This window comes from Anomaloglossus baeobatrachus, chromosome 2 (assembly GCF_048569485.1).
Source record: "Anomaloglossus baeobatrachus isolate aAnoBae1 chromosome 2, aAnoBae1.hap1, whole genome shotgun sequence".
Lineage (NCBI taxonomy): Eukaryota > Metazoa > Chordata > Amphibia > Anura > Aromobatidae > Anomaloglossus > Anomaloglossus baeobatrachus.
In genome coordinates this window covers 144,532,343-144,553,370 of record NC_134354.1, presented here as the reverse complement: position 1 = coordinate 144,553,370, position 21,028 = coordinate 144,532,343, and the positions used below count along the sequence as shown (strand labels likewise).

The 21,028-nt window shown below is 40.6% G+C and overlaps 1 protein-coding gene across 2 annotated transcripts; it reads right to left on the bottom strand.

Annotated features, from left to right (window-relative positions):
- Positions 1–1,674: 1,674 nt before the first annotated feature.
- KLHL34 (kelch like family member 34) lies at positions 1,675–20,161 on the bottom strand. 2 transcript variants are annotated; one of them, XM_075335409.1, is made up of 2 exons: positions 17,940–20,161; positions 1,675–6,351 (listed from the first exon to the last, which is right to left on the bottom strand). In XM_075335409.1, exons 1-2 carry the CDS (start codon positions 19,695–19,697, stop codon positions 6,307–6,309), a joined length of 1,803 nt encoding a protein of 600 aa, XP_075191524.1. In that variant the 5' UTR covers positions 19,698–20,161; the 3' UTR covers positions 1,675–6,306. The 2 variants fall into 2 exon arrangements, with proteins under 2 accessions (XP_075191524.1, XP_075191525.1); XM_075335410.1 differs by having other exon boundaries at positions 17,905–20,160.
- Between the last annotated feature and the right edge of the window lie 867 nt (positions 20,162–21,028).

The following is a 21,028-nucleotide window of genomic DNA, read 5'->3' as shown; positions in this document are numbered from 1 at the left end:
CATGTCGCTCCTTTTCATAATATCGTTGGTGGGTCTTGCCGCTGGTTGTTCATCGTTCCTGCGGCACCACACATTGCTGGGTGTGACACCGCAGGAACGACGAACATCATCCTACTAGCGTCCACCAGAAAAGAAGGAAGGAGGTAGGCGGCATGTTCCGGCCGCTCATCTCCTCCCCTCCTCTTCTATTGGACGGTCGTTTTGTGACGCCGCTGTCACGTCGCTGTACACCGAACGCACCTCCCCCTTGAACGAGGGATTGTTCGGCAGCAACAGCGACGTCACTGAACAGGTATGTGCGTGTGACGCTGCCATAGCGATATTGTTCGCTACGGCAGCAATCACCACATGTCGCACGAACGACGGGGGTGGGTGCTATCGCTTGTAACATTGCTAGCAATCGCTAGCGATGTCGCAGCATGTAAAGCCCCCTTAAGACTTTTTTTTTTAAACCTATTTAGCTATGTAAATTTTCTTTAAAGGATTGTGTGAGATTAGAAAACTGTTTCTTGTAATTCAGCTCAGCACTATTGCACACACAGAGTACATAGACAAGTCTAAAGGCCCCTCTACATACAGACTTTCTAGCGATCCCACCAGCGATCTCGACCTGGCCGGGATCGCTGGAAAGTCTCTAAAGCCTGCTTTACACGAGTCGATCTATTGTGCGATAGCACGAGCGACCGTACGCGCCCCGTCGTTTTTGCGTCACGTGCAAATCGTTGCCCGTGGTTCACAAACTCGTTTAACCCCCGTCACACGCACTTACCTTCCGGATGACCTCGCTGTGGGTGACGAACGTCCACTTCCTGAAGTGGGAGGGACGTTCGGCGTCACAGCGACGTCACACGGCAGCCGGCCAATAGAAGCGGAGGGGCGGAGATTAGCGGGATGTAAACATCCCGCCCACCTCCTTCCTTCCATTAAGCTGGCAGGTGCCGTGGGATGCAGGTACGCTGTGTTCATCGTTCCCGTGGTGTCACACGGAGCAACGTGTGATGCCACGGAAACAATGAACAACCTGCACCCATGAAAATAAATGATATTATGAAAGTTAACGACGAGTACACGACTCATGATTTGTGAGCGATACTGCGTCGCTCGGAGGTATCACACGAGATGACGTTGTGCGCTATGCCGGACGTGCGTCACGAAAACCGTGACCCCAACGACATATCGCACAATATATCATCTCGTATAAAGCCCGCATAACAGTCGCTGGTGAGCTGTCAAACAGGCAGATCTGGCCAACGACGCAGCAGCGATACGGACCTGCAGAACGACCTCGCTGGAAAGGGAACGCTAGCACGCCTATGGGCTGGGTCGCTAGCGATGTCGTTGTAATGGTTTCAAACACACCGATATATGCTGCGCAGCGGGAAACAAAGGACCAAAGAATGGTCCTGAATGACTTGTAGCGATCAGCGACCTCACAGCGGGGGGCCAGGTCGCTGATGCATGTCACACACTGCAATGTCGCTGGGGAGGCCGCTATTACATCACAAAACCGGTGATTTTGCAGCGATATCGTTAGCTATGTTGCAGTGTGTAAAGGGGCCTTAAACCTCAACCCAGAAGAAAAGAAGAAATCTGCCATAAGATAGTTTTCATGGATCACAAACACAGAATGAAAAAGAGAGACTATTACCTAGCATCAAGGACTTAATTCTTGTTTCTCCAAGTCACTTTATTATAGAATTTCAGCCTACCAGTATATACAACATTTACATCTATGCTCACACAACAAAGAGCAATTCTTCCAAATTATTAGCAAAAAATACATATAAACACAATGAATACATTATTAATTGCAACAGCTGTAGAAATAGACCTGGACCGCACATCTAAAAATTATCAGTTGATCTAAAGCTGCTAGACAAAATTTATAAAAACCGAACATGAGGTTGTTACCTTAACATTCCGTTCACAATGTATATAGCCGACTGCTACGTCATGGTGAACCTCAGTAGGCTATCTTAATAGCCTTAAAGGTGTGCCATCATGTGCCAACCACCATCGCATCTACAATGCACCAGTGCCTAAGGCTATTAAGTTAGGAACCCACTGAGAGGTTCACGGTGACGTGGCAGTGGCTTCATACAGTGTGAACAGAATGTACAACCAAGAACCTCATGTTCTGTTTTATGAATTTTGCCAAACGGCACTTGATCAACTGATAATTTTTGGATGAGCGGTCCATGTTTTTTTCTACAGCTGTGTCATTAATTGCTGATAGAATGTAGGGATATTTACAATATACACACTGAATATGGAATCATGCACAGTTCTGACCCACTTAAGGCCACGTCTCACTAAGCGACATTGCTAACAACATCGCTGCTGAGTCACGGTTTTTGTGACGCAACAGCGATCTTGCTAGCGAAGTCGCTGTGTGTGACATCCAGCAATGACCTGGCCCCTGCTGTGATGTCACCGGTCGTTGCTGAATGTCGTGGACCATTTTTTGGTTGTTGCTCTCCCGCTGTGAAGCACACATTGCTGTGTTTGACAGCGAGAGAGCAACGATCTGAATGTGCAGGGAGCCGGCTTCTGCGGACGCTGGAAACCAATGTACACATCGGGTAACCAAGCAAAGGCTTTGCTTGGTTACCCGATATTTACCTTGGTTACCAGCGTCTGCAGCTTCTAGAAGCCGGCTCCCTGCTCCCTGCACACATAGCCAAGGTACACATTGGGTAACTATAAGCGACGCGCTTTGCCTAGTAACCTGATGTGTACCATGGTTACCAAGCACAGCATCATTACACGGGTCTCTGGTGGCTGGAGGCTGATCTCTGATCGCTGTGGAGATCTGTCTGTTTGACAGCTCACCAGCGACCATGTAGCGACGCTCCAGCAATCCCTGTCAAGTCAGGTCGCTGGTGGGATCGCTGGAGCGTCGCTTAGTGTGACGGTACCTTTAGGCAAAGACTTACAATCTGACATTCTATACACCTTCTTATCTTTGTTTTATGGTGGTATTTACCTTAAGGATATGTTCCCATAATGAGCTTTTAGTGAATTTTGATGTTGTAGATTTTTTGCACCTATTATGTAAATTAGGTTACTTGCATTGTTTACATGTGGTTATCACATTTTTGATGCTGCAGTTTTTGTCTCTTTTTGGTATGTCGTGTGTTAAATAAAGCTGCTACGACAGATAGCACTCTGACTGAAAATATGGTCATCTGCATGAGCCTTTACAGTAAGGGGGTCCATCAGAATCCTGAAGCAATTGTTCATCAGATGGATGTAGATGGCTTGTTTATCTGGGTACAGCAGTGCAAAACCGGTTGTCACTGTTCCTCATAATTCAGCTTAGTCCACTTCACTGATAAATCGGGTCGCCTAAGTCAGACACTCATTGGTCAAGTATTGCAGGTCTCTTCCATAGTTAGGCCATCAGTTGTGGTTGGGGCCACATAATAAATTTTTGCAATTTTAGCTATGAAGTGGAAAAGATGGAGTACAGATTACAAACAGATCTATGTATTCCTGTGGCCTGCAATTCTACCTTGAAAGATAAAATCCATTAGTTGGGCTACAAAATGTTAGTGTAGCTATAGCTTTACAATTTCAATTGATTGAATGGCAACATTTTTTTTAACAATATATTCATTTTAAGTGACTAACAACATTTAGGCTTGTGATAAACATAACTAAAAATTGTTGGAAAATTGCAGACAATAAATATATTTTTACTAAATATGTTTAACCAAAATAGTTTGGCTAAATATATTTACTACGGTAAATATATTTTTTACAAAATATGTTTAATTGAAATATTCCTGTTAGAAAAAAAGTTTCAAAAATTGGAAAATTTCCACTATAGTGATTACCAAAAATTGTATGTCGACCATGATTTTTCTACAATTTTTTAGTTGTACTCTATCCTGAACCACAAGGTGATTGATGATGATTGTAGAACATATATGTGATGACTGTCACAAGGTGGCACTAGACACTACTAGTATGCAGTAAATGAAGAGGTAGTCAGACAGGCTGAGATCATAAACCAGGAGGGCACGACAGTACACGGGGGCAGACAGAGATGAGGTTAAAATACAAGCCAAAGGTCAGGGCTCCAGGAGAGTAAATACAACATACAGGGAGCAGGGGAGGATGCGGTAAGGAGGAAGTCCGAGGTCAGAAGCCAGGAAGTCACAACAGAAACAGGTGAGGACAGGTAGAGCTGGGTAAACAGCAGTCTGGAGGCAAGAGACCAAGATCTGAACACTGAGTACCACAGGAGCCAACCGCACAACTGTAAACAGGAAGTACGACTGGCGACGTCCTGAGCTAACATGCTCTTTAAAGAAGCAGAGCAATCACTGGGAAGGAGAAGAATCTGCGAGAGTACCTCTTAGGACAGCGTGAAACCCAGTGCTGTGAAACAACCGGCAGAGCATTCATCCTGCAAAACACTCTGCACCATAGGCAACATATACCGGCTCTGCAGGAGAGCATGGCAGAACAATACAGAATGTTCTGCACAACGGAATAGTGACAATATAGCTCAGTATTGCAGACACTGCATATAGACCAAAGTAGACTCAAAGAAAAATGAAGGCATCCAGACAAACTCTAGGCATCCATTCCTACTATGAGGTAAAGCCCAGTGATGTTCCATGGAAAGTTTCCTTGCCCAATTGTTGGAATGCAGTTATGACAGAATTGCTCAGTTGTCAGGTTGCCATTGCAGCTCATGCTTCAGCTTTGTCTTATAAGACGCCAATAAAGAATCTTTCAAGTGGTCTTGTGAAACACTAGATGAAAGTAGAGTTGAATAATACTAAATACATATTTTTTAGTCAAGCTACATTATTATAATTATTGAAGGGTTCTTATATCGCAATCAGTTTAGTACAAGTCAACAGGACATAATGCGACAAAAGGAGGCATTGGGTAAACTTTCTATTACCATCAAAATAAAAGATGTATCACCAAGACTGAAGCTGTACTTTAAATACAGGTAAAAGGTACATACATGTACAATAAAAGCTCAACAGCACAAAAAACATTCCACCACCAGCAACATCATTATCCCTCTCCCCAACTTAGTCTTGTTTTATTGAGTAAAAACATTGAATACCACTACACATGCTTTACATTTCTGACACTGAAACAGAGAAAGCTTTTTTAAAGGGAATCTGTCATCAGATTTTTGCTATGTAAGCTGAAGACAGTGCTGCAAGGGTTAACACTTAGAATTCAGGGATGCCTCTCTTGTCAAGGTCCAATCTGTTGTTTATTTTCTATGTTTGTTTAAGCAGCAGGACGTCTCATTTGCTCGGACTACAATGTCAGGTCCTCAGCAGATTGGCATGTCCCCTCCTGTGATTGACATCTCACTGTCAATGAAAAATCTCTATAGAGATCCTGGTGTGGGTGGGACAGCTCTCTCAGCTCTACTACATGGCTAAATCTGATTGTGTCAGAACAGCTACACCCAATAATCTAATTCATACTTCGTTGGATTCAGGATCTCTTTGCCTACATCATGCTGCTCTCAGATAAGGTAGCAACAACCTGCTGAAAGATTCCCTTTAATGGACTTTTCCAATTAATACAAATCAAATCAAACATCAACATTTAGAATCTTTATGAAAAAAAACTAACTTCACCCCATGGACTTTCCAGTATAAAACTCTTAGCGTTGTGCCTTTTCCGTGTGTCCAAGGCATGTCAACTTGATGTAGTGACGTCAGTCAGGCTATCAAGCTAAATGCTGTCCATCAGCACGACTGCGCAAGAACAGCTGCTGTGGAATCTACAGGACTAATTATAATGATCAGGAAAAGTACTATCAAGCAAGGGGTACGTAATAAAATAAAAAAATGATGAAAGGCATTACAGATACCATTATTAAGCCATAGACTATTTCCTAAACCTATGTTCACTTAAAAAGGGGTTTTCATCATTGAGTACATGACAAATCTCTATATGGTGTCCTATACAAGGTAAAAAAAAATGTAAATTTAATAATGTATAATAAATAATTCTTGTTGTTTTTTCACTTTTCCAGTTTTTCTACTGATCAGTGTTCAAAAATTAGAATTAGATCCAAATTGATTCAATATTACTACACAATGAAATCTGGAAAAGTGTAAGGAATGAATATTTTTAAAAGCAATATGTTTTCTCTTATTTCAGGTTAATCTGGTTATTTCCATATACAGGTTCTTGTCCTTTTCACAATATTCATGATTGTCAATTTTTATTTTACTCAAAATATACTCTTTTTCATGACTTGTTCTGTACACATATCTATGTACAGTCACACATTCTTTATTTCCTCTTGAAATTTCAGACTGTCACAAGAGGCCTCCTTTGGTCATGTTTAGGTTTCACCTATTGAGGGAGAAACACAAAAATGTTAAAAGGGGTTTTCGACCTTTGGAAACAATTTTTTTTCATACTTAAATATATATATTCTTGGGGAGCTAAAAATAATTTTTGTAATTGGGTTTCATTAAAAATGTTACATTCTATATACAGTGTGTCCACCTATATCCTGTCCACCACCATTAACTTGAGAATGGCGGCACCTATAGGCATAGAAGTGGTGTCTAAGTATAGTAAAGTAGCCATGCGCTACACAATGAAACCACCTATAGCGCCACCTGGTGGAAAACAACGGAGTTAGCATTTTTATCTCGAAAACTGAACGAGATGGAGAAAAAAAGTAAATTACAAAGTTGTAGGGCATCATCAATTCAATACGAATCGACACCTTGCATACAGAAATGCTATGATTAGAACATGTAAAACTCACAAGACTGCAGATGTGAAGCGATACCTCATGGAGACCTTCCTACAAGTCATTGGGTATGGTGGCTGCATGGAGTGGCCTCCACGCTCACCTGACCTGACCCCGTTGGACTTCTTTCTATGAGGTCACATCAAACAGCAGGTGTATGTGACCACTCCACCAACATTGGAGGACCTACGACAACGTATCACAGATGCTTGTGCAAATGTGTCAGGTGTATAGAGGCCCATTTCTAACAACCACCACTCCAGTGTTCTAATGGTAAATTGTGTTTGCTACCTGTGTTAGGCTAATGGGTGTTTAGAAATCGCATGAAAACCCTTGTGCAAGTATGTTAGCACAGCTGAAATCATTTTTGCTGATTAGAGAAGCTATAAAACTGACCTTCCTTGAGTTAGTTGAGAATCTGGAGTATTACATTTGTTGGTTCCATTAAACTCTCAAAATGGCTAAAAAAAGAGAACGTTCATGTGAAACTCGACAGTCTATTCTTGTTCTTAAAAATGAAGGATATTCCATGTGAGAAATTGTCAAGAAACTGAAGATTTCCTACAATGGTGTATTACTCCCTTCAGAGGAGAGCAGAAAAAGGTTTTAACCAGAGTAGAAAGAGAAGAGGGAGGCCCCGCTGCACAACTGAGCAACAAGACAAGTACATTAGAGTTTCTAGTTTGAGAAATCGACTCCTCACAGGTCCTCAACTGGCAGTTTCTATAAATAGTACCCACAAAACACCAGTGTCAACATCTACAGTGAAAAGATGATTCTGGCATGCTGGCCTTCAGAGCATAGTGGCAAAGAAAAAGCCATATCTGAAACTGGCTAATAAAAGGAAAAGATTAATATGGGCAAAAGAACACAGACATTGGACAGAGAAAGATTGGAAAAGAGTGTTATGGACAGACAAATCGAAGTTTGAGGTGTTTGGATCACACAGAAGAACATTTGTGATATGCAGAACTACTGAAAAGATGCTAGAAGAATGCCTGATGCCATCTGTCAAGCATGGTGGAGGTAATGTGATGGTCTGGGGTTGCTTTGGTGCTGGTAAAGTGGGAGATTTGTACAACTTAAAAGGGATTTTAAATAAAGAAGGCTATCACTCCATTTTGCAATGCCACGCCATATTCTGTGGACAGCTCTTGATTGGAGCCATTTCATCCTACAACGGGACAATGACCCAAAGCACACAACTCCAAATTATGCATGAACTATTTAAGGAAGAATACCAGCTGCCTGCTTCTATCTGTAATGGAGTGGCCAGCCCAGTCACCAGATCTCAACCCTATTGAGCTGTTGTGGGAGCAGCTTGACCATACGGTACGCAAAAAGTGCCCATCAACCCAATCCAACTTGTGGGAGGGGTTTCTGGAAGCATGGGGTGAAATATCTCCTAATTACCCCAGCAAATTAACAGATAGAATGCCAAAGGTCGGCAAAGCTGTAATTGCTGTAAAGGGAGCATTCTGTGACGAAAGCAAAGTTTGAAGGAGAAAATTATTATTTCAGGTAAAAATCATTATTTCTAACCTACTCAATGTCTGGACTATGTTTTAAAAGTATGAGTTTTCACGGAAAAGACAAAATTGTCTGGTTGACCCCAAACTTTTGAACTGTACAGTGTTTGTGTGTATATATATACATATATAGTACAGACCAAATGTTAGGACACACCTTCTCATTCAAAGAGTTTTCTTTATTTTCATGACTCTGAAAATTGTAGATGCACATTGAAGGCATCAAAACTATAAATTAACACATGCGGAATGAAATACTTAACAAAAAAGTGTGAAACAACTGAAAATATTTCTTATATTCTAGGTGCTTCAAAGTAGCCATCTTTTGCTTTGATTACTGCTTTGCACACTCTTGGCATTCTCTTGTTGAGCTTCAAGAGGTAGTTACTGGAAATGGTTTTCACTTCACAGGTGTGCCCTGTCAGGTTTAATAAGTGGGATTTCTTGCCTTATAAATGGGGTTGGGACCATCAGTTGTGTTGTGCAGAAGTCTGGTGGATACACAGCTGAAAGTCCTACTAAATAGACTGTTAGAATTTGTATTATGGGAAGAAAAAAGAAGCTTAGCAAAGAAAAACGAGTGGCCATCATTACTTTAAGGAATGAAGGTCAGTCAGTCCGAAAAAATGGGAAAACTTTGAAAGTGTCTCCAAATGCAGTGGCAAAAACCATCAAACGCTACAAAGAAACTGGCTCACACGAGGACCGCCCCAGGAAAGGAAGACCAACAGTCACCTCTGCTGCGGAGCATAAGTTTATCTGAGTCACCAGCCTCAGAAATCACAGATTAACAGCAGCTCAGATTAGAGACCAGGTCAATGCCACACAGAGTTCTAGCAGCAGACACATCTCTAGAACAAATATTAAGAGGAGACTTTGTGCAGCAGGCCTTCATGGTAAAATAGCTGCTAGGAAACCACTGCTAAGGACAGTCAACAAGCAGAAGAGACTTGTTTGGGCTAAAGAACACAAGGAATGGACATTAGACCAGTGGAAATCTGTGCTTTGGTCTGATGAATCCAAATTTGATATTTTTGGATCCAACAACCGGTCATTATGCGACGCAGAAAAGGTGAACGGATGGACTCTACATGCCTGGTACCCACCGTGAAGCATGGAGGAGGAGGTGTGATGGTGTGGGTGTACTTTGCTGGTGACACTGTTGAGGATTTATTCAAAATTGAAGGCATACTGAACCAGCATGGCTACCACAGCATCTTGCAGCGGCATGCTATTCCATCAGGTTTACGTTTAGTTGGACCATCATTTATTTTTCAACAGGACAATGGTCCCAAATACACCTCCAGGCTGTGTAAGGGTTATTTGACTATGAAGGAGAGTGATTGGGTGCTATGTCAGATTACCTGGCCTCCACAGTCACTAGACCTGAACACAATCGAGATGGTTTGGGGTGAGCAGGACCACAGAGTGAAGGCAAAAGGGTCAACAAGTGCTAAGCATCTCTGGGAACTCCTTCAACACTGTTGGAAGACCATTTCCGGTGACTACCTCTTGAAGCTCATCAAGAGAATGCCAAGAGTGTGCAAAGCAGTAATCAAAGCAAAAGGTGGCTACTTTGAAGAACCTAGAATATGACATATTTTCAGTTGTTTCACACTTTTTTGTTAAGTATTTCATTCCACATGTGTTAATTCATAGTTTTGATGCCTTCAATGTAAAGCTACAATTTTCAAAGTCATGAAAATAAAGAAAACTCTTTGAATGAGAAGGTGTGTCCAAACCTTTGGTCTTTACTGTGTATATACAGTGTGTCCACGCATATCCTGTCCACCGCCATTAACTTGAGAACGGCGGCAGCTATATGCATAGAAGTGGTGTCTAGGTATCTAGGTAAAGTATCCATGAGCTATGCAATGAAACCACCTATAGCGCCACCTGGTGGAAAAAAAACGTAGTTAGCATTTTTATCTCGAAAACGGAACGAGATAGAGAAAAATAGTGACTTACAAAGTTGTAGGGTATCATCAATTCAATACAAATCGATACCTTGCATATAGAAATGCTATGATTAGAATGTGTAAAACTCACAAGGCTGCGGACGTGAAGTGATACCTCATGGAAACCTTCTTACAAGTCATTGGGTATGCTGGCTGCGTGGAGTGGCCTCCACGCTCACCTGACCTGACCCCAATGGACTTCTTTCTGTGAGGTCACATCAAACAGCAGGTGTATGCGACCCCACCACCAACATTACAGGACCTACGACGACGTATTACAGATGCTTGTGCAAACGTGTCACCTACCATATTGCACAATGTGCAGCAAGATACAGAATGCTGTCCAGAGTCCAGATGTGCATTGCAGCTGATGGTGACCACTTTGAGCATCAAAGTTAATTGAGCGCCATTTGCGTGACCAGCATTCAATGTTTTGGGGGGTCATGGGTTTCATATCATAGCATTTCTGTATGAAAGGTGTTGATTCGTATTGAATTGATGATGCCCTACAATTTTTTAATTCACTGTTTTTACTCTCGTTCCGTTTTCGAGATAAAAATGCTAACTCCATTGTTTTCCACCAGGTGGCACTATAGGTGGTTTCATTGCATAGCGCATGGATACTTTACAATACCTAGACACCACTTCTATGCCTATAGCTGCCGCCGTTCTCAAGTTAATGGCGATGGACAGGATATGGGTGGACACACTGTGTGTGTATGTGTATATATATATAAAATATACATATAATATAATATATATGTATATATATATATATATATATATATATATATATATATATAAAATATATGTATATAATTTATTTATACTGTGAAGGAAATAATTATTTGATTCCTTGCTGACTTTGTAAGTTTGACCACTGTCAACGACATGAACAATCTATAATTTTAAGTGTAGTTTAATTTTAACAGTGAGTGATAGAATATCCAAAGTAGAATCCAGAAAATCACATTGTATAAATTTATATAAATTTATTTGCATTTTGCAGAGAGAAATAAGTATTCGATCCCCTACCAACCATTAAGAGTTCTGGCTCCTACAGACCACTTAGGTGCTCCTAATCAACTTGTCACCTGTATAAAAGACTCTTGTCCACAGACTCAATTAATTAGTCAGACTCTAACCTCTACTACATGGGCAAGACTAAAGAGCTTTGTAAGGATGTAGGGACAAAATCATAGACCTACACAAGGCTGGAATGGGCTGCAAAACCATAAGTAAGACGCTGGGTGAGAAAGAGACAAGTGTTGGTACAATAGTGAAAAAATGGAAGAAATACAAAATGACTGTCAATTGACATTGATCTGGTGCTCCATGCAAAATCTACCCTTGTGGGGTATCCAGGATCATAAAGAAGGTGAGAGATCAGCCTAAAGCTACACGGCGGGAACTTGTTAATGATCTCAAGGCAGCTGGGACCACTATCACCAAGGAATCAATTGGTAACATATTACACCATAATGGGTTAAAGTCCTACTACTCAAGAAGGCACGTGTGCAGGCTATTCTGAAGTTTGCCAATGTGCACCTGGATGATTCTGAGGCTGATTGGGATAAGGTGTTGTGGTCAGCTGAGACAAAATTGAGCTCTTTGGCCTTAATTCAACTTGCCGTGTTTGGAGGAAGAGAAATGCTGCCTTTCACCCAAAGAACACCATCCCCACTGTCAAGCATGGAGGTGGAAACATTATGTTTTGGGGTTGTTTATCTGTTAAGGGCACAGGACTACTTCACCGCATCAATGGGATAATGGATGGAGCCATGTACCGTAAAATCCTGAGTGACACCTCCTTCCCTCCGCCCAGACATTAAAAATGGGTCGTGGCCTTCCACCACAACAATGACCCAAAACATACAGGCAAGGCAACAAAGGAGTGGCTTAAAAAGAAGCACATTGAGGTTATAGAGTGGTCTAGCCAGTCTCCAGATCTTAATCCCATAGAAAACCTATGGAGGGAACTGAAGCTCTGAGTTGCCAAGCAACAGCTTCAAAATCTTAAAGATTTAGAGATGATCTGCAAAGAGGAGTGAACCAAAATTCCTTCTGACATGTGTGCAAACCTCCTCATCAACTACAAAAAATATCTGACTGCTGTGCTGCCAACATGGGTTTTGCCACCAAGTATTAAATCTTGTTTGCAGAAGGATCAAATACTTATTTCTCTCTGCAAAATGCAAATAAATTAATATAATTTATACAATGTGATTTTCTGGATTTTATTTTTGATATTCTATCTCTCACTGTTAAAATTAACCTACCTTTAAAATTATAGACTGTTCATGTCTTTGTCAGTGGGCAAACTTACTAATTCAGCAAGGGATCAAATAATTATTTCCTTCACTGTATGTATATATAATACCATATATAATAAAATATAATACTATTCTATAGGCAGCAGATAACTTAGTGGCACAGTAGCCTTGTGCAGCCAAGATGGTGGTGGTCAGTGTGGTCATCAGCGACTGTTACGCCATGATTAGCAAAATGTGCCTCTGCATGGTTGAAAGAAGTATTTTAGTGAATAAATATTAAAATTAGCTGTGACTACGTTGTTTGGTTTGTCAATTCTGCAAACAATAGGGAAGCAGCAATAGAAATCTTCCTTATGAAGAGTTCTCAGAAGATCTCTTCAGCATTCGTACTTTTGTCACCATTTTCCGAGACCCGTAGCTTTTTCATTTTTCGAGCTCTGGGGCTCAGTGTCAGCTTTATTTTTTCGCGTCTTGAGCTCAATTTTTTAATTATACCATTTTTGGGTAGATGCGATGTTATGATCACCTGTTATTGCATTTTAATGCAGTGTTGCGGCGAACAAAAAAACGTAATGTTGGCGTTTGGAATTTTTGTCTCAACACATCGTGAGATTAATTGATTTTATATTTTGATAGATTGAGCATTTTTGAAAGCGGTGATGTTTATTTTTTTATGTTTTATTTTCGATAGGTTAAAAGGGGTGTGATTTATACTTAAAGTTTTTTTTATTTTTTTTATTTTTAAAAACTTTTTTTTATCATTTTGTATTGATTTTACTTGTCCCCCTAGGAGATTTTATGACTGCGGTGTCCGATCGCTTGTGCTGATCTGAGCGATGCTTCAGTATCACTCTGATCAGGATCAGTGCTGATCTGTGAGTGCCTGCGCTCTGTCAGCTCTCACAGGAAGTCATGGCAGCATCAGGGGTCATCAGATGACCCCATACTACCATGATAACACATTGGCGCATTCTGATTGCGTCGTGGGGCTGCGATGGCGGCGGGGAACGACGTGATCCCTACTGCAGCCCTTTAAATCGCGCTGGCAGTGTTTGACTGCACAATCTAAAGAGTTAACAGACGGGGTGGATCTCAGATCCACCCACCCCACGCCTGTTAGTCACAGATGTCTGCTGAACAGATCAGCAGACATGTGGGAGGAATACCGCAGGCTAAATGCCGGAGCCCGCAGTAACCGGTGGGAGGCGATCAAGGACATACCAGTAAGTCCTTGATCATTAAGGGGTTAAAAGATAACTATACTTTCAAGTAACTTTTCAGAATAAACTGTCCTGTTTGTGTACATGAGGAGTAACACAATGGCCCAGATTCATGAAAGCAATTTTACCAGAATTATAGCACAAATTGCTTGGTAAAGTCACAAACTTTTGGGACAACTCCGAGTTGTGGAAATTTATGCGCTTTATGCTAGTTTTATGGCTGCTTCTGCCAGCTAAAATTGGCAGAACTGGGCGAAGCCAGGGTATGACGGGGGCACGGTAGAGTTGTGACATCATGGCTCATCGAATTCATGATGAGCTGTGGCGTTACTTAAACTGGAAATCTTGCATGTTCGGTATTGGTATAAGATTTCTGCCATGGCGCACATTAAAAAGCATGTACTTCTTTATAAATCAGGAGTTTCTGACTTTACCATGCTTCTTCATGAAGACCGATAAGAGAATCACCAGTCTTGATAAATCCGGGGCTCATGATTTTTATTCAGCATTATCACATTTTTTTCCCCAGCAGGGTATATTTCTTAATTTTGTAATAGACTCTGAGCTCGTGTGATGAGACTAGCTTCCGTGACCTCTTCCATACACAACATACACTTGATTAAGTGTTCAGCACAAAGAAAAAAGCAGCAGCATGGAGGATATTATCCAGCAGTAGTGATGGGACCCAGGGAAATCCGTTTTACTGTTTGGGCTCAGCTACCCAAATAAATAAAAAATTCAAAAAAAGAAGCAAAATAGGGATTAAAGAAGGACAATTATGTTTACAGAGGTTTCTGCACAGCTGTCAGACTGCTTCTGGGTTCGCTCATTAAACCTTATGAATATTCACTGCTTCCCCCAACCACCGTTTTTGCAGTGTCTGTGATTGGTTGCAGTAAAACTACTGCCTCACCCTCTGTGCTAGCGTCTGTGATTGGTTGCTCTCAAACTAGCTGTCTGGGTCCCCAAAGTGGAGTGTAAAAATAAATAAATAATTGGAAAAAATTGCGTAGGTTTTCACGTATTTTGATACCCAGTGCAGATAAAGCAGGCAGATGGTAGCTTCAGCCTCCAGGTGTGTGTTTTATATTGGCTGTGTATCAAAATACTAGGGACCCAACAAGGATTTTTGTTAAAAATTAGTTAAATAAATAATTTTGAAAAATGGCTTGGCGGCTCCCCTAATTTTGATACCTAGCCAAGATGAAGTAGACAACTGGGGGCTGGTATTCTCGGGCTGGGGAGTCTCATGGTTATTGGGCCTTTCCCAGCCTAAAAAAAGCAGCCCGCAGCTGCCCCAGAATTGGGGCATCCATTAGATGCCCCAGTACTATCACTTACCCATTTAATCCCGATTGCCCTGCTGCAGGGGCAATCGGGGTAATAGAAAAGGTTAATGACAACAAAAAAATCACAGCTGTCATGAAACCCTGGATTAGTTATAGGTAGGGGTATATGGGACCACTCCATTACTAATCCTGTAAGTAAAAAAATAAATACAAAACAAAGAGAATAATCATTTATTTAAAAAAACAACCAAAAACCCTCTTTGTCCAATTTATTAATACCAAAGCACTCCTGCAGGTCCAACGTAATCCACACCATAACGCCCCACGATGATCTCCTGTCTGTTACATCCTGAGGTTGCAGCTACCAATTACAGCAAGCTGCTAGACACCACAGCTGTGAGAGCGGTGACATCAGTGAGTTCACCTGAGGTTATATGTGTCGGTTCCCATGGTACCTCAGTTTTGACCTCATGTGAACTCACCTGAGGTGAACTCCTTGAACTCAGTGCCTGACTACCGGATTAGTCTATGTGTGCATGTTGAGTATTTGGTTGCAGAAATTCCTGCACCAAATCTGCATCCCCTGGCAGAAAAAATAGTAACAAAAACGTAATGCGTTTTTGACAAGTTTTCAATACGTTTTTCTGCCAGGACATGCAGATTTGATGCAGAAATTTCTGCAACCAAATACTCAACATGTCCACATAGCTTAATCCAGTAATCCAGCATTAAGTTCACCTTCTGTGAGTTCACTGAGTTTAATGAGTTCACTTCAGGTGAATTCGCCTGATGTCTCAGCTGGGGTACTGTGGGAGCTGACAGCTGTGATCTTAGGTGAACTCACTGACATCACCGCTTTCACAGCTGCAGCTCCATCAGTGTGCCCCGCAGGCCACAGTGATTGCGCACGTTTTCTAATGTGTTCATGCTCTGCAACCTCAGGATGTAACAGAGCCGAGATCGACGTGGATTACGTCAGACCTGCTGGGTATCAAAATAGAGGGGGACCCCACTCCAGTTTTTAAAATTATGTAGTTAAATAATTTTAAAAAACCCACGTGGGGTCCCTTGTGTTTTGATACCCAGCCAAGATAAAGCGGACAGGTGGAAGTTGCAGCCGACAGCGCAGTCAAACAGCAACCAATCACAGATGCTGTCTCAGAGGGTGGGTGGGAAAAGCAGTGAATATTCACAAGATTTAATGAGGGTGCCTGGAAACAGTGTGTCAGCCATGTGGAATCCTGGTCCTGCTTTAATCCCTGTTTTGCCTCCTTTCGCAGCCCCTAGCCCTTACTAGTACTACCAACATTTTATAGAGCTAAAGTTCTGATCCCCATAGCCTTATATGGAGTTCGGTGTGCAGGCTGAAGTTAGGATCAAGTCCGTACCGGAACCAGATTTCTTTTTGGGGGGGGAGGGCAAACCAACTGAACCCAAATATCTGCGGGTTCGCCCTTCTCCTTCGAGCAGTCCTGAGCTGTCTAGATGTGATTTACCTCTGATGTGAAGTAAAAAACATGTTAGAAGGTTCAGCACCATCTTTCTATGTCTCCATCTGTTTGTTTCTTTCCCCTCTTCATTGAGCTGTATTCTCCAAACCTAGTCCTAAAGAGCAACCAATGGTGCATGTTTTTAGGATTTCTGTAGTATTGCAGAGATTACATTTTAATCACCTGCACAGATGACAATTCTATCACCTGTGCAATACTAAAATCCTGAAAACATGCACTGCTGGTAACCCTTGAGGACTGGAGTTGGACAACCTTACCATAGAGTATGATGTCCCCTGCTGGCAGTCCATCTTGTCCAAACAAGATGGATTTGAGCTGCTTTTGAGGGTGGATGATACATTTTTAAGTGGGACAGGAAAAAGAATATTTGGGAAGAGAAGCTGATTTCTCTGATAAAATGTGCTACAGTTTCCTAGATTTGCTTCTACTATTGATTTATGCAAAGTCTGCTGAAAGTATAATTCTGCTTTAATTTGCACTATTCTTTTATAAAGTAACAAGTAATAAGGATGTACTGAATAACCAAAACAGGTATAAATTAAAACTATAACATATAGCCAGTGTGAGAGCAGACGGCAAAAAAAGACAATGTTATGAGATGGATGTTTGTTATACAGTATATTGTAAATGAATATGTGTTAATATTAATATATTATTGTTATTAGTATTATTATTATACATAAATAAGAGCAAACTCAACGAGATAATGTAGCCAATGTCTGATTAATGCTGCCTGTGGTTTAGAAAGCACGAATTTCATGACAGGTTACCTTTAAATGCAAAAGACAATACAAAGTTTTATATATATATATATATATATATATATATATATATATCTATATATATCTATATATATATCTATATATATATATATATCTATATATATATCTATATATATATCTATATATATATATATATCTATATATATATATATCTATATATATATATATCTATATATCTATATATATATATATATCTCTATATATATATATATCTATATATCTATATCTATATATCTATATATATATCTAAAGCTATATCTATATATATATATATCTCTATCTATCTATCTATCTATCTATCTATATATATATATCTCTATCTATCTATCTATATATATATATATATATATATATATATATATATATATATATATATTACATTCACAAAGTGTGCACTCTTAGAATTGGTGCCTCTCTTTTGGGTGGGAAGTTCCTGGTATTGTAGCTCATCCCAAACAACTTGAATGGGATACAATACCAAAGACTGATACTATTTCTGGGGGGAAAAGGAGAATTTTTTTCTAATTCTAGACAAGCCCCTTAAATGCTAATATGAAATGAGTAATGGCATGTTGACATTACCAGTTAAATCACTTAATTTGTGTACATGCTTTGACCTGTTGTTCCTCGCTCTCGTTTGAGTCGGACAGTTGTAGGACATCACACTGTAGACCACAAAATGGAAATGCAAGGCTGCAGATTTCTTCCCAGCAATCATTTTCCGAATCATACCCAACAATATTGTGTGTTGCAACCTCCTGGGAGTCCTGCCATTTCTTGCCTCCTAGAAGAAGTACAGTATGCTCTACCACCACTAGACCATAGCAAAAACGGTCAAAGGTCATTGGTCTCAAACGAGTCCACTGATTGTTCAATGGATCATATTTCTCTATGTCAGAAAAAGGTTCATAAATTCCTAAAAATGTAAATATGGCATCATTAACAGTGGCCATCTGGTGTCCAAACCTTGCGATTGTCATTGAAGCCTGTTTTTTCCACTGTGCTTCTAATTTATTAAAAGAGTATACATCTTTACAGCTGCTCGCCTGTCCATTAAACTTTCCACCAGATATATAGATGATGTTATTGTGTACAGCACTGGCTTGACCAAGGAGTTTGAAGGGAAGCTCTTTAGACTTTGTCCATGAATCTCTACTTATATCATAGACTTCCACGGATGAATGTATGGTCAGTTGATCTCCTCTTCCACCTATAGCAAATATATGTTTGTCTACAACACAGCAGGAAAACTGAGTTCTTTTTTCCATCATTCCAGAGACTTGCATCCACTCATTGAACCTTGGGTCAAAGCGATAAACAATATTTGTAGGTGACAAGCAAGCACTACTTGAGCTGCTTTCCAAATTTTTAGGAGTTTCTCCACCTAGGACATATAGAAAATTGCCAATTACACATGTGCAGTGATGCTGCACTTTCATCTTTAGGTTTGTCACCATTCTCCATTTATGATTGTAGACATCAAATCCGAGAACATTCTCTACTAGCTCCCCATTGGCAGAGCCTCCTACTAGAAGAATCCAACCTTTCTGGTTTCTCATGGTGCTATACTTTTCTTGTAAGATGGGTTGTTTTGAAGGGAATGAATGATAATTGATTGCTTTTATAACAAGATTTTTGATTGATGGTGTTAGAGGAACCTCAGATTGGGTGTATAGTTTTCGAAGAGTTTCTAATGACAATAATCCAAAACGTACATTTTCAAAAAGTACCTTAGCATATAATAACCTGGTTCTGTCAAACTGCAACCACTTCAAAACTAAATCCAGGAGACAATTTTCAGTCACTTTTGGAATATTTTCACACTGCATTAGTTTGATCATTGACTTTGTATTTAATTCCAGAAGCTCAGTCCATTCTAAATCCTCTTGTAACAGTTTCCAAAGGTTATGGACAATATACGTCTCTGTTTCCACTAAAGCGTCTATAAGATAATATTGTGATGCAATATTGGCACAAAAGCAACAATTTTCCAAGTCACAGTTATTGATTATATACTTGCTGCATAGCGGTATTGCATCCATCACTTGTAAGTAAGTCGCTGCTTCCAATGTATCCTCCAAAGTATTCATGGAAAGTGACAGCCATGATGTATATATAAAATCCAGTATATTTTGTAGACCTGTTGCTGAGATAATTTTAAGATGGATGACTGAGGCATTGGACTCCTTTGTATAGTCTTTAAACATTGCCCTGAAATAGTCACTTGAGCAAGCAAGCAATGATTTGTGTGCTGGGAATTCATGTCCGTCGACTACTAGAGAAACATCACATAGGTGGCCATAAGATCGAAGCAACTGGAACTGGGTAAACACCATGCCACGATGGGACTTGCAGAAAGCCAAGAAATAGCTCATGATGCATAATGATTACATAAAATCTAAAATTATTTGCAATGGTCACTTATTAAGCAGCACTTGTAATTTTCAGATTTGTATTTGCAGGGCAATATCTCTACAAAGAATTTCTGGTTTGCTTCTCTCACCTTCTCTTGTGCAGGGCTTGCAACAAATTGCCTTATTCTCAAGGTACATGGATGTGACTTGTATCGTCCAAAAAAGAGCAGCTCTCTTCCATTTCCTTCTGGAGGTTTAGATCTGCATCCCTCTGTATGATGGGCTGTCATCCACTCCTATGAGTTGTATAGTCCACGAGCGCTTTCTATTTAGATGACCCTTTGTCGCTTCCACTGAAAGCATTTGTTTAAAGATCAAATCAACTGCCGCAGAGAAGAGGTGTACCAAATTTAGAAGACTATAGCGACCGCCATAGTTTGACATGTGTATCTGCGGTCTTGGGTGAATGATATCATCATAACTCACAGTTACAGGAATAGCATGCAAACACAGGACGAGATTACTTCACTTTCCCAGAGCCGAGATGCAGCTTAAGGGGACAGACTTGTTTGTGTAACATGGCTCATTTAAATACCCAGAATTGTCTCATATTCCATGAATACCATAGTATTGTGAGGGATGTTTATAGTATACACAGGGGCGTACATAGAAAACATGGGGCTCTATAGCTGAAGTTCTAATTGCCCCCCAACCAAAAAAATATAATATTCGGCTGAGTCACATAAGAACATATCTCACAACTTTACAATTTACAAAGTAATATTGCTACCATAGAAGCCCCTAGGTTCCCCTTTCACAGCACCCATAAAGTATGATGCCAACAAAAGTGCCCCTCAAACACTACATGATAACACCACTGTGAATTCATCCACAGTACTCTCCTCATGCACAGAATAATAACCCCCCTCAACTATCTGCCAAAGTATGGTGACCTCAACACAGTGTAATCCCCAACTGTGATCCCCAAACAGCCCTCCATGCAGTATAGTGGGCCTACATACCGTGTATGGGCCCCCACACCTCTTTACACTGTATAATAGCCCCCAACAAAGCCTTCAAATAGCTATCCATAAAGTATATAGGTTTCCTGATAAACTTCTAAATATTAAAATGAACCACACTACATTACATAGCTCTCCAAATAATATAATGATCCTCCACCTGTAACCGCAGGTAACCTGACCTCATCTGAGGTGGTGGTCACTGAGTTCATTGCAGTTCCCTGAGGTCAGGTTTCCTGCAGTTACAAGTGGAGGGCCATGGTAACCTTCAGCTGTGAGTGCTGCTAATCTGAGTGATGTCACTGCTGATCACACGGCTCATTCTCTGCT

Coding starts and splice junctions, on each gene's coding strand:
- KLHL34 (XM_075335409.1), bottom strand. CDS start 19,697: ATGAGCTATTTCTTGGCTTTCTGCAAGTCCCATCGTGGCATGGTGTTT. Junction 6,352..17,939: donor ACGAGAGCGAGGAACAACAG/GTCAAAGCATGT, acceptor CTCCCTCAATAG/GTGAAACCTAAACATGACCA.